Source organism: Paramisgurnus dabryanus, chromosome 6 (assembly GCF_030506205.2).
Source record: "Paramisgurnus dabryanus chromosome 6, PD_genome_1.1, whole genome shotgun sequence".
NCBI lineage: Eukaryota > Metazoa > Chordata > Actinopteri > Cypriniformes > Cobitidae > Paramisgurnus > Paramisgurnus dabryanus.
In genome coordinates, this window is record NC_133342.1 from 40,577,607 (window position 1) to 40,591,347 (window position 13,741).

A 13,741-nucleotide genomic window follows, 5' to 3' on the forward strand; every position below is an offset into this window, starting at 1 on the left:
GTATTATCCAGATAAATCATTATTGAATATCTGTACAGCATATCTTTTTTTTGTTGCACTGTTAGATATTATCTTTACTTAAACAATGACATAAACATCACCTAATATTTTGAGTTTTGGACATATACTTAAAAAATCGTTAAAATCCTTTAAGGTCATTTTACTTTAAAGCTTATAAAATTCATTAAACTAAAACATTTAAGTGAAATGAACTTAAAATTATCAGTACATGTTGTAAGGAGTACCAATCCTTTCTGGAAGTGTAGATGTTGGATATTATAATTTCAAGTAAATGAACTTATTTACAAATTAGCATCGCACACCTGTAGGTGATAGATAGGTGTGTAGGAGAGAAGACCGATAAAATCCAAGACAAAAACTAGAATCTCGCACTAGCAAAACCATATAATAATATATTTATTAGCAATGTTTCGATCACATGATCTTCAAATAAATTGAAGTTAAATTAACTTAAAATTAAGTTTAATCACCTTGCTGAATTATATTGGAATTACTACATCACTTTATTTTTTTAACCTTCCTCCAATTTAAGTAAATTTAACATTTTATATAAATCTCTTTAAAAAGCAGAAATCTTGTATGTTTGTGTGACCTAATATAACCTGCTTGGGACGCACACGCGCATCTAACCAGCTTGTAACCAGAATAGACTAGAGTCATAACTCCTTGGCTTGCTGGAAACATCGAGTCTAGTTATTTCTGTTGTGTCCATCTCGATTTCTCCATTTCTCTTAAGAGAAATCAGGTACTCAAGTCTTATTTAAATCACTTTAATTTATCAAAAGCAGTCATACTCTGTGTCTTTATCTTTTGTTTGTTTATATAATAAGCACGTGTGTACTTTGTCCATTGTAAAGTTTTGGGTTGTGTTGTGCAATGAGGAAAGTGAGAAAGGGGAAACCTATAAACCGACTGAAAGCGTGAGTATGATGAAAGGATTGAGGGAGTGTGACAAGAGGGAAAAGCACATGCACGGCAGAGCCGGATAAACATAAGATAGCCACTCCCCCTTGCCGGTCTCAGCCAATCACATCACACATTGCCTTATTAAGGGAAGCAGTGGTCCAGCAAGACAGGCACGTGTAAACATGCATCTCTCATTGCTCTGTGGCGGTATTATAACCTTCACAGTAACTCAAAGTTTGGATTTTGTTTATGAACCTAAGGACAATCTTCTGTAGTGTTTTATAAACCCTAAAAAAAACTCTGCTGAGAAGTTGACCAATCACAATAAGTTATTCCTCACGTGTAAATGAAGTGAATTAAAGTTCTGAATAATTGAGTGACTAAAGGACAGCAATTTTTTGTGTGTCTTCATATAATACTTCATTAAAGCTGATATTTTACTCATTTTCATCTTCATATTAACCTCATGTTGGAAGCGTCTCATCTCATAAGTGCATTAGTGCACTTTCATGATGCCTTGGCTCTCATTGCGCCCTCTAGTGTACACTGTGACACAAAATGTTGTGATACTCGATATGATTTTACATAAACAGGACTGTGTTAAAGGTTGTTGTTCTGTATTAAAGGTGATGTCATTTGTAGTGGTAGATTTCAGTCTGTTGGGACAAAGGTCCTAAAAGTTATTCATGCTGTTGTACTAAACTGTTGGTGGAGGTGCTGTTTCATATACTTTTATGCAAAGCGACATGCAGTGCATTAAAAGGTATATTTTTTATCAGTATGTGTGTTCACTTTCGAACCTATGACATTTTGCTGTCATTGCGATTAGGGATGCACCGAATATTCGGCCACCGAAAATTTTCGGCCGAAAATAGCCCAAAAGAGCATTTTCGGCTTTTATTTTTTCATTTTTTTTATTTTCAGTTTTCGAAATACTTTTATCACCGAAACAATACGGCCGAAATGTTGTGATGACGCAAACAGAAACCGCGACCTGCACGTGCTTGTCTGAAGCAACATGTATGCGGCGTGGATGTATTTAACCGCAAAAAGGCGCTAAAGTACGCACAGAGGCACATGCGGTTGTGTCCGGTCCAGACGTGATCATCACAATGAGTAAGCCCTTGAAAGATCAGAACTCTTGATGTGTGAACATTAGAGAAAATCTCGCAAATGTGTCTCATACTGTATAGTCCATTAACATACATGTGCCGAAAAAAGCAATGAAAAACAACGTAACGTTTTTATGCTGCGCTGTTTGGGATTCGCCTTCGTTCTCTGTGTGCGCGCGCGTTTAAGTGCCCTCAATAGTGCACACACGAGTGAGACGCAAACAAGCGAACGTAAAATCTTTGTTATTGACAGGACACATATAAACAAAATTATCTCCAAAGTATTCTTTTTCTTATAAAAACATTTGTTTGTGTCTTAAGTGTATGTATAGATTACAGTCATAAACCAGTCTCTGCTTATTTAAAGAGACACCTCAATTACTTAAGTCTAACAAAGAGACAAATAGCTCTAAAAATAATAATAATATATTTAATTTATACATTAAAGGCAGTGTTATGACTCATTTAATTCGATTTCTGTACCTAATGCTAATGTTAGCCCTTATTAATGTGCAGCTTTGTTCTTTTTTATAAATGTTTGTAATTTCTTTATTTGTTTAAAGATTTTCCCCACCCCCTTTTTGCTGATCTGAAAAATAATCAGATCCGTGCCTCAAAAACTGTAATGTGATCTGAACCGTGAGTTCTGTGATCTGTCACACACCCCTAGTAAAGTTAGTAAACAGTGATAGCCATAAATGCATTTGTACTAATAATTGGCATAATAATTTATTTCGGTTTCGGTTTTTCGGCCTTGGTTTCCTCATTTTCGGTTTTCGGTTTCGGCCAAGAATTTTCATTTCGGTGCATCACTAATTGCGATGATTACTGGTGCTACAAATACAATCTTTCTACAGTGTTTTTTTTTTAGATTTCATCCAGAGGTGGGGATGTTCCCCCATCAGATTTTTCAGCCAAGTGGATTTTGCATGCAACCTTTTTATCTAGTTTTATAGGCAAAATATGAGCAGTTCTTCATTCTGATATTTTCGCTGTTTTATTAATTGTGAACACAATGAATTTGTTATATAATAACATTAAATACACCATTACAAATGCTCGCAACACTTTCAAAACGCTGCAGCTGCCACAATGTTCAGTTGTTGTGTACAAAGATGATGGTTCAATGTCGATTTCTTAATGTTTTAAATCTAGATTCACCCCTAGAGTGGAATATGATCGGTTCCTCTACTTATTTTATATGAATGTTTTATAGGCTATTTTTTAAGTTGCATGATTTCAATGCAATTAAATTTGAAATGTGAAATGAAAAATTACAGCAAAACATTAACCCCCCTTTAACTGGCGCAGCCCTTTTTTCATTTTTTTTTATTTTGGTCTAGAAGCCTTATTATGGTCTTGTTTTAAAGAAGACACTTTAACCCGTTAACTGGCGCTGTCCTGTGTGAACAAGACACCTAAGTTTACTTCAATATTTTTCATGTATACGTTAATCTAACACGACAAACTATATATTGTTGGAAAGGTCTAAGAATGTAGTTTTCATATTTCAAAACCTTTTAGCAGTAATAATAATGCAGTAATTTTGTAATTTATATAATAATAATGTAATTTTTCATTTGTGACAAGATTATGCAGCAAACCAACACAAACCTTTAGTTTTTTTTGTAATTTTATGTATTAAAAATAATACTTTTTCATTTTTTTTTGTTTACAAATAAATGTATACCGCTATAAAAATATATATTTTCACCTCCAGACACTTAAAGGGACAGTAAGTACGATTTTAAGTGTTTTATTAATCAAAATCAATGTCTTTATTCATAAATATGTCCTCATTGGTGTCAAATGACCTCTGCCAGTGATCTGACTTTCTTTGTAAGCTTAGAATTTCTTCTCTTTACTTACATGGAATGGTTAAGGCCAAGGAGGCTTCCATGTTGTTTCGCCGTATTGATAAACTATAATAGCAGAGAGGGAAAAAAGCACTAGACTACCAATTAAGGCTTCCACAATGCTAAAATAATCGTCCCATCGCAATTATTTGACCTCATCGCGATGATTTCAGATCACCGCGATGATTGCACATCGCTCTAAAAAACACAAGGGGGAGCTGCAGTGCCTGTATAAACGAGACAGTATCAGATGGCGCTCCTTAACTGACAATGTAACGCGATACACTGCAAAGTAGGGCTGGGCGATAATTCGATAACGATAATTTTACCGATATAAACTTTTTCGATAAAACGATAAGGACAGTTCGATAAGTGATCGATAATGTTTAAGCACTGTGCGTAATGTTGCGCGAGCACTTCCGGATGCGGCACGCGCTCTTGGTTTACAATCACAGTGACAGTCAGACTTGAAGGAGTGGAAGATGAGGCAAGTTATTTATTTATTAGTAGAGACCTATGATTTTCGCGATGCGGATAACGCGGACGGAATCACGGAATCCAAATGCGCGGAAACATTTTCTTGTGTGTAATGTTGGACGCGCAAACAGGGTTCGTCAAACACAGCAGACACAGGTGCGTGCAGTATACTTTACTTTCATTCAGCGTCCGCCTTGCGCACGCACACGTCTGCCCAGCTTTAAAAGTATATTTACAGGACATTCACAAATTCAGGAAACCTGAGGAAAAGCAGCAGATCCACCACTGCAGTGAATATAGTGTTTGGGTATGTGCGCTCCCACAGCAAAGTGACACCCTTGACATCCATTTATCAGCGTGTATAGCTCGTATATGTTTAACACGCGTGATCACTGAACTAAGTTTTCTTTCTTGTTTAAGTGAACATAAACAGCTGTTACTCAGTATATTGAAACTTAAAGCAGTCTGTCTTGGGTCTTAAAGGGACAGTAGTCTGCTGCTTTTGTGTCAGAAATGTGTTGATTTCATAACAAATAGATTTACATTTAATAGAGATGCATTAAAACAAGATTTTAGTTTTTGTATTTGTCATGTTCTGAATAAAAAGTAGTTTAAAACCATTATTAACTGTCTGGTTTTTACAATTTTCATTCAGGAGCAAAAATCTGCCTTTAAATTTGACAGGAGTAAAGATTTGTTATTTATCATGATAATTATCGATATCGACTGATATGGAAAACATTTTCTCGATAATTTTTTGAGTCATATCGCCCAGCCCTACTGCAAAGCCATTAAATACAATGGAAAAAACAGGATTCAAATAAATGCTGCAAAACTTTGATAAGCAGTTTGAACTGCTAGGTAAACATACATTTCCAAAACAGCTATTTTAAATTTAGGAAAGTAAAGGATGATATTCTTAAAGGAACAGTATGTAAGAAATTTATATCAATTAATCATAAAATGTGCCTGAAATGTCACTAGACATTAATTTTCATTTCAAATACTTACATCACTGACAACTGTGGTCTGGCCAGGATATTGACATTTAAGTTTTAGCCACAAGTTTGTGATTGCAATACCAGTTTTGGCCACAATCCTACATACTGTTCCTTTAAGGATCTGTAAGGAATTAATTTTTTGTACCCAGTACAAACATGTGGTCCAGTACTAAAATGACCTCTGGTATAGTCAGTTTATTTTGATTGCATTTTTATTTTCAGTATTTATTTTTTCCTATTAAGAATTTTCCATTTTTTATAAATATATTCATTAAATAATTACTTTTCAATATGTGTTATGTGTATTAATATTTACTGTCAGATAAACCTTGCAAAATATGTGTGAAAATTATTTCATGAACAAACAAAATTGATGAGAATTAAATGTCAAAGCAATAAAACAGACAATTAATCATCATAATCGCCAAAGTCCTAAACAGGCAATTAATCGTCACAATTTATTAGACCTTTAATCGCCAGCCAAATTTCATAATTGTGACAGCCCTACTACCAATGCGTTTCCACAACGCGTTTTCATTCAGAACACGTGAAACGGACAAGGAGATCAGTGATTACATAACGGCTACAGTAGTTGCAACACGCATTTGGAAAGGCGAGGCGCTAGAAAGCACTGTTCATTTGAATGCAAAATACAATTTCACCACTAGATGGGGGTAAATCCTACTTATTGTCTCTTTAAGATCTACTTGCAGCAAAGGTTTCTTTTATTCCCCGTTTTTGCAGTGTTGATCATCATTACAGCCAATCACAGGCATGACCGATGAGCGCATCGATATTTAAATGAGTTGTCTGTGTAAAAGTGTAAAATAGCAAATGAATTAACCCCACCTTTTTAAAGTTTTTATCTGTGTAGTCTATGAGAATATGGCGTATAAAAAGGTTTTAATGTATTCTATTAATGAACGTTAATTATTATGATAACAGTATGATGTGTGCATACTGTGCCCCTTTAAAAATTTGGTGCATGATACCCCTGGTTACATCGCAGTATTATGGGGAAAACTGTCTTTGAACTGAGACGTGTTTTTTTTCTAGCTATGTGTCCATTATAGTTATTTATTTGTAGATGACAGTCTTTCTTCTGGATGCATACAGAACAGGGTCATAAATTAAAGACAGGAGAGGTATTAACCCCTTTATTTAGCATCTGTACGTGATCTCCTTAAAACACGCTGCCTATAAACACACTATAAATGTTTTGACATATAATACAGCTGTCCTCTTCAAACACTATTATGTGCATAGTGAGAAACAAACACAGGTCATTTGTACAGATTAACATTCATAACCTGGTTGAAAGATATAAAAAGTCCATCTTTGCATCATTGTGTATTTTTGACTCTTGCTTTGCCCGCTCGCACGCTTGTGTGTGTGTGTTTGTGCGCGCGTGTGCGTGTCATAAATCCAGGAATCCAATTTTATCATCCAGGCTAATTTCTGCATGTAATCAGATTACAGCCTGTGAACTGTTTTAACACCTCTCTCGCTCTCCCTCTCTTCTTCTCTCTCTCCTTGTATTCTCCTGCTCTCTCGCTCTCTTCCTTGATTCACCCTCTCTCTCCCACTTGCTCTCTCATTCTCCCACCACCCTTCTTTCTTTCGTGTTTGCTTTAGCCCTCCAGTTTTGCTTCTGTGCATTTCCGTCACGTTGAGTCTGTTCGTGCCTGTCTCTCTCTTTCTCTCTCTCTCGCTCGCTTTTTCTCTCTCTCTCTCTCGCTCGCTTTTTCTCAAACTTTATTTCGAAGGTCTCTCCATCCTTCTCTCTTTTTCCTGTTTGTCCTTCTTTTTCATTCCATCATGTTCAGTAACCCGTGGATTACTAACTACCTCAACCATGTCACACAGTGCAGTCAAGGTAAGGGTGAAACTTTGCGCCCGGTTACTGTTACCAGGCAGTGAGCTTGATTGATTGGGGGAAGTTCTCAAGTCTGTAGTGGTGCGCAAGTGTAAAATGTTATCTAGAGAAATTGTATGATTGATCTGATAGAGACTAGATAGTTGTTTGAGTTGAGGCAGGAACAGTATTGTGTGATTCTGATGAAATTTTGTTTTAAACTGTTAAATATTTATATAACCATATACCTGCTTTGAATTTCTTTGGTGTACAGTTAGAAGATTATTGATTCATTGATTCATCTGTTTATTGGCTAGGCTGATGTTTATGGTCATTGTAACATTGTCCAATTATAAACGGCTGATAAGTGAACTTTAGAAAACATCTTGTGTGTTCATACTGTAAAACATAAATTGTATTTTGTCAATTTTGTTGAATTGTCATTCTAACTATAGATGAGATACATTGATGGTATGCTTTTCAATAGCTGTTAATATTATCAATAGAGCAGATATGTGACCCTGCCTGTGAAAACCCAGCTAAAGTCATTTTTTTTGTTTGATTTATTACAACTACATGTAAAGATCATGTGAAAATATAACTATCAATGATTGAAATTAAACAATAATGCTTCTTATCTCATTATTAGATTATGCATGAGGGGGTCATGTGTCAATATTACAATTACAATAAAATCACCTTGATAAAAGATATTAAACAAGTTTATCGTAAATAAATGCTTATTTTAGCAATGTTTACTTTACTGAAATGTTTTACATTTTTGTATGATTCATTGTCAGTAGCTTTTGGAGCCATTACACAAATATTTAAGCATGAATATCATCAAGGCTGTGAAAGCAGTTTATATACTGTATAAAACCTATTTGACAAGTTTTCTTATTTGGTCAGTATATCAGACACATTTCTAGACATGAATCTCAAGATCGGCCATTAAAACTTTACACTTAAAATCAGGATTTGATGAAATGGAGCAGGAAAATCCAATTACTGTCTGATGTGTGTGTGTGTGGTTAAAGGGTACAGATTATGCCCAAATAATACCCCACAGATTTATAATACCATGTCAAAAGTTCCCCTATTTGGGTGGGAGCAAAAGCGCTGTTTTCATGTCTGTACCTTTAAATGCAAATGAGCTACAGCTCCTCAATTATTTACCAACAGACAGTGAGCGCTTTTGGTTAAATAGATAGATAAAATAGATCTGAGTCCTGTGAATACAGTCTGAGACAATATTATCTTTAGCAGCATTAGGGCTAACAAACATATTTAGAAAAGCTTATGGGTAAAATAAACCAGTCAGTCAGTGGCTGTGGGTGGGGCTTCATCAGTGTGACATCACATTAACAAGAGAATCAAAACAGCATGTGTAATGAGACTGATTTGATCTAATAGGGATTAAAAACGGAGAGGGTGGATTTTTTTTAATTGTAGGGTTTTAATGTTCACACATTTATGGCCAAACACCTTGAATAAGTGGATTTTGCATAATTCCTAGTGTAGCCCCCCTAAAGTTTATTTTTTCAATTACAGCTGGTACAATTTTCTATCCGTTGGGAATGGATTTAATGTTGAGTCTTCATAGTGTATGCAGTTGTCAGTCAGTTTATAAAACTGAATATATAGACGCTCCAGGTGTCCGTGTGCTTATATCATTTAATCTGTAACGCAAACCTTGTTCATATAGTTAAGTAGTTTACTGGCTTTCTCTTCTGCAAACTACAGTGAATGTGTTTAAGAGGGAGGGTGGATCTTTGAGCAGGATCTATTTTTTGCCTTGATCTCTCCATCCAGTATTTTTAGAAAATCCTTCGTTCTTTTTCCGCATCTCCTCTCCATTAATTTGTGGCTGTCGGCATCTTAAAGTGATTCTCTGGCAGCCTTGTATTGGAAGCTCTTCCGTTAGACTTTGCTTAAGTTCATTAACATACACACATGCGCATACACCTCTCACTTTTTAAGTAAACCTTCACTATACTTCTCCTGCACTATTTGGGGGTCTAAGTTTATTTGGCACTTTTTCAGCTTGGTACGGCTAACTTTTGGGGGGTCCACTGTGTACAGTACCTGTGTACAAAAGTACCACCTTGGTTGAGGTTCCAAGCAAGCCATACCAGTATAAAATATGACGAGTGTCATTGCTTAATGCAAGATTAGCTTACCCTCGTTCGCCATCGAGCAAACCAAGTAATGTCTGTGCTTAGTTGTACCAGTTAAGAACACCATTCCATTGATACGATTCGTTGCTCCATGTGTTGTGCATTCGTTTGTCGCATTTATGATGATGAGACTACAATCCCACCCACTTTGAAGAGGCACTAAACTGCAGTGGAAAAGCAAACCGAGCCCCCCTAGTCATACCACACAGTGGTTATAATATTATTTAGTGTTCAAATTATTTAAATGTCAAGAAATTTAGATTGTTTACCAGAGCTAAAATGACAGTTTGAAAGAAATGCCCTTTGTTTTTGGGAAAAAAACTGCTGACTTTAAGTCAAAAACAAAAAGTGTCTGAATTGCTTGATTTGCATTTTATATGTATAAAATGTTACGCTTAACTCTTTCCCCACCATTGACGAGTTATCTCGTCAATTAAGAGAGAAAGCTTCCCTGGCAATGACGAGTTTTTTGGCAATCCATATGTCCGCTATTATAGGTGATGCTCTTATCCAACTTGTAAAAACCACTAAAGCATCCACTGATCCAAAAACAGTAAAAACTGTGTATGTTTTGATCATCATTCTGAAACTTATCTCTAACAAAAGTCCTTTACAAAAATGCAATTACAGCGAATTTTTATCTAAGTCAAGGGTATTGACAAACACAATGTGTCTGAAAATGATTAATTCTGATCTTTCATGTCTTCATTGAGAACAACCAAAAAACCTTTTAGTGCTTGTGAAAAAAAGTATGTGAGCCCTTGATTTAATGACCATTCTTCAGGATAATGTGAGAATGTCTGTACGTCAGCTGAAACTGTGTAGAATGAGGTGATATAACAGGACAACCACCCAAAACACCAGAGCAAGTCCACAACAGAATGGCTTCAGAAAAACAAAATCCGTCTTTTTGTCAGAGGGTTCACCTACTTTTTCCACTGCCATTTTGAATGTTGAAAGAGTGTGTTCAATAAAGACATGAAAGATCTGAATTTTTTGTGTTATTATTTTTGGACACATTATGTTAGTCAATACCCTTGACTTAAAATGTGATCTGATCTTCATCTATGACAAATTTATTCAGAAAACCATGAAATTCCAAAAGCTTCACAAACTTTTTCCTGCCACTGTAATTCAGCTTTTGCTCAATAAATGTTGTATTTTTGAAGACGCCTACTCATATTTGGGAGGTGATAAAAAGGTTTTCTGTTTGAAAATTGTATATTTACATATTCTGAAAGGCATTAAGCCCTTGGAAAATCATAAAAAATGCTGGTGCTGGCTGGTAACTTTTCTTTTAAAAACACTGGCATTGAAAGAGTTCAATAATCATTTTTTTTATTATTTACCTGTTACAAATGCAACCAGAAATAAATATTTCTACATTTATTTTACAGAAAAAATGTGCGCTGTTAAGCTGTTGTCTTGTTTCTTATTGCAGACTTTGTTGGTGAAACATCTGCGAAGTTTTGCAGCCCAGCACTACTGAAAAAACAAGCAATAAGGTTAGAATTTACTGTATGTGTTGTGTTACCATTTTACATACTATTACTTTGTTCAGTATACTTTCTGATACAGTATACTTTCTGACCCAAACCTTTCTTTACTTTATTCAACCTCTATAAATCTGTATCTGAATGAAATCTCTTTATCCTCTTTACCACTTAACTCTAAATAGATAGAGATTTAAATCATTAGCCCTGCTTTAAGCCCAGATCCCTACCTACAGTAGACAGCATTTAAAGCTATTATATGCCGACTTTCCATTACCCTTCAAATTGCGCAAATAGAAATCGCGAGTTGAAAATGCGCCCAATGAAAACAAAGCAATTTTGCATAAACTTTCATATATGGCGAAAAAGTTTTTATGCTCGGGTTAGGTGGTTTTTAAGGCAATTCAATAACGCAATATATCTCAAAAGTTCAATTTTTTTTCTCATATTTACAGGTCACCTAAAGAGCATAAAAGTCCCATGATCATTCTTTAAATATGGTGCGGTATGTTTGGTTATAGGATAAGACAGAAGAGGTGTGGTTGACTTCATGTGGGGGTCAAAAGAACCGCCAAGTGCATGATATTGGGAAGTCGACTGCTCCGTATGCTTTAGAGTCGATCTCGCTGTGTTTTGATGTCATCCGCATGTCGGTCTGTGCGGTACCGTGTGTGGTCGAATACACCTGTAGCCATGTGTTTTTTTTTTTTTTTTTTTTTTTAAAATAACAAAATTACATTTTCATTGCATCACATTGGTTGCATGAAAACGTCATCATTTCGCAATAGTTTTTGGTCGACAAAGTTTTGCGCAAATATTTAATTTAATCACAGCTATTGAATTTCACTTTGTGCAAAATTATCTTCAAAAAAGTTTGGTGGTTTTGCACAAGCTTTAGTTATAAGATCTTACATCGCTTAAAAAAAGTGCTCGGTTGCATCAGTCCCTTACATGGGTTAATCTAAACAAACCCAACCATTGGGTTAAATGAACTTAGAAATTGGCCATATTTGACCCAACCATAGTTTGAAACAAGCTTCTGGTTTTGCATGAGCTGATGACTATCTATTCTTCTGAAAAGCATAAATAAGAGAAACTGTTTGGAAAAAAATGTTGCACATGGCCGTGATGGTTTCGATAAATTTTAGGGTTAACTTTAGGTTAAATGAAAGGCATTGTGATGATGATGAGTCAGTGTATTGTGCAGTGTCCTGACCAATTAAAATAAAGACATTGGGCTGAGATCATAGAAAGGAGCATTACAATAGTGTAAATGTGCTGTGCTGTTATCACTACAGAACCAGAGGGTACGTGGGTGAGTCGCTGGGTTTTTATCTTTTGTTGAGTCCACTCATTAGAGCATTTAACCGGTTAGGGAACACCAGAAATACTACAAATCACAAACTGACAACACACACCCAAAGTGTAAATGGGAGTTTAAAAAAAATAGTTTTTTATTTATTTTTCTCTTCTACATTGGCTTCCCTTGAAGGGAATAGTTTACCGGAGAATGAAAAATCTTTCATCATTTATTCCCTTTCTTCAGTTGAACACAAACAAATAATTTTATAACAAACTGCTGTCATGTTATATTCTTACATGGGAGGCCACCATGTTAAAACTTTCAAAAGCATCCATTATTAAAGTAATCCAAATGACTCCTTTAATATTTGTCTTTTAAAATAAGATTATATGTTTGTGAGAGAAAATGCTTAATATTTAGTTTATTTAATGATTGATACATCATGTATCCATGTGTTAGTTACAGTAAGTTCAAATATGACACATGTCAATTAAGTGAAATCTCATTGGTTTTTGGAAATCTAGTCATGACAGTTGTCCCAATATACGTAAGCACCAATGATATTCAATGTTATTGATGGGTGCACATGAACTTTTTTGTTCTGGTTCTTAAAGCTACACATGGAGATGTTTGGTGCTCACACTATTCATAGCACAGACATCCTACATGCTGTCATCATCACTAATCTCCTGAATACTCTCATCAACATGTCTTTGGTTTAAGCATAGACGCTGATGTGCATAAAATAAAATATGCTTGGTTGGTGTTTTTAACCCATGTAACCTTCATAAATTACTAATAGCCTAACTCAAGTAAATGGTCAAGTAAATGATATATTGTTACACATGCATTTTATTTCTCAACTGCTTATATTCATTTAATGTGGTAAAGACTGTGTACTAATCACAGATTTTTGTGTCAAATGGCCGCTCAAGTGCAAGAAAACATGAACTCAGTTGGCATTTACGCGCTTGTCTTTACTATTTGCTTTTACTGGTGTGATGTCTGAAGCCTTGGGATGCGAACACACTCTAAAAACAAACGGTGCTATATAGCACCAAAAATGGTTCTTTGCTCGCAATCCTAGAAGAACCGTTTTTAGTGCCATATAGCACTGGTGAAGCACCAGTGAAGCACCTGTGTAGAACTATATAGTGCTATGTAGAACCATACAGTATGTGGTGCTATATGGCCCCTATATGGTTCTACACAGGTGCTTCACTGGTGCTTCACTGGTGCTATATGGCACTAAAAACGGTTCTTCTATGATTACGAGCAAAGAACCACTTTTGGTGCTATATAGCACCTTTGTTTTTAGAGTCTAGGGCTCGCGCTTTAAAGGGTGCGTGTGCTTTTGATGTGCGCATAAACATAAGTAAAGTATTGAGATCTGTTTCACGTCTTTTTGGTGCATCTCTGCTTACATCACGCATTAACTTTAAAACATTTGTAATAATTATCTAACCAATGAGGCAGAGAAATCCCTTATGCTGCAGTAAATTGTATAACTATGTAATAAAATTCCAGCGACGTTGGGATT

The 13,741-nt window shown here is 35.5% G+C and overlaps 1 protein-coding gene across 10 annotated transcripts in view; it reads left to right on the top strand.

Moving 5' to 3' along the window:
* svilb (supervillin b) overlaps nt 1-13,741 on the top strand; it is a 79,784-nt gene that overhangs the window by 15,289 nt on the left and 50,754 nt on the right. For 4 of the 10 annotated variants that reach the window (XR_010541913.2, XR_010541912.2, XM_065276799.1 and 1 more), the window contains exons 1-2: nt 7,044-7,249; nt 10,847-10,910. Coding sequence is in view for 7 of the 10 variants with exons in the window: in XM_065276799.1 (XP_065132871.1) it covers nt 7,192-7,249; nt 10,847-10,910 (122 nt within the window). In the remaining 3 variants the exon portion in view is untranslated. Of the gene's footprint in view, nt 1-7,043; nt 7,250-10,846; nt 10,911-13,741 lie in introns of those variants that run through there. The other 6 variants (XM_065276798.1, XM_065276805.1, XM_065276804.2 and 3 more) reach the window with 4 other exon arrangements.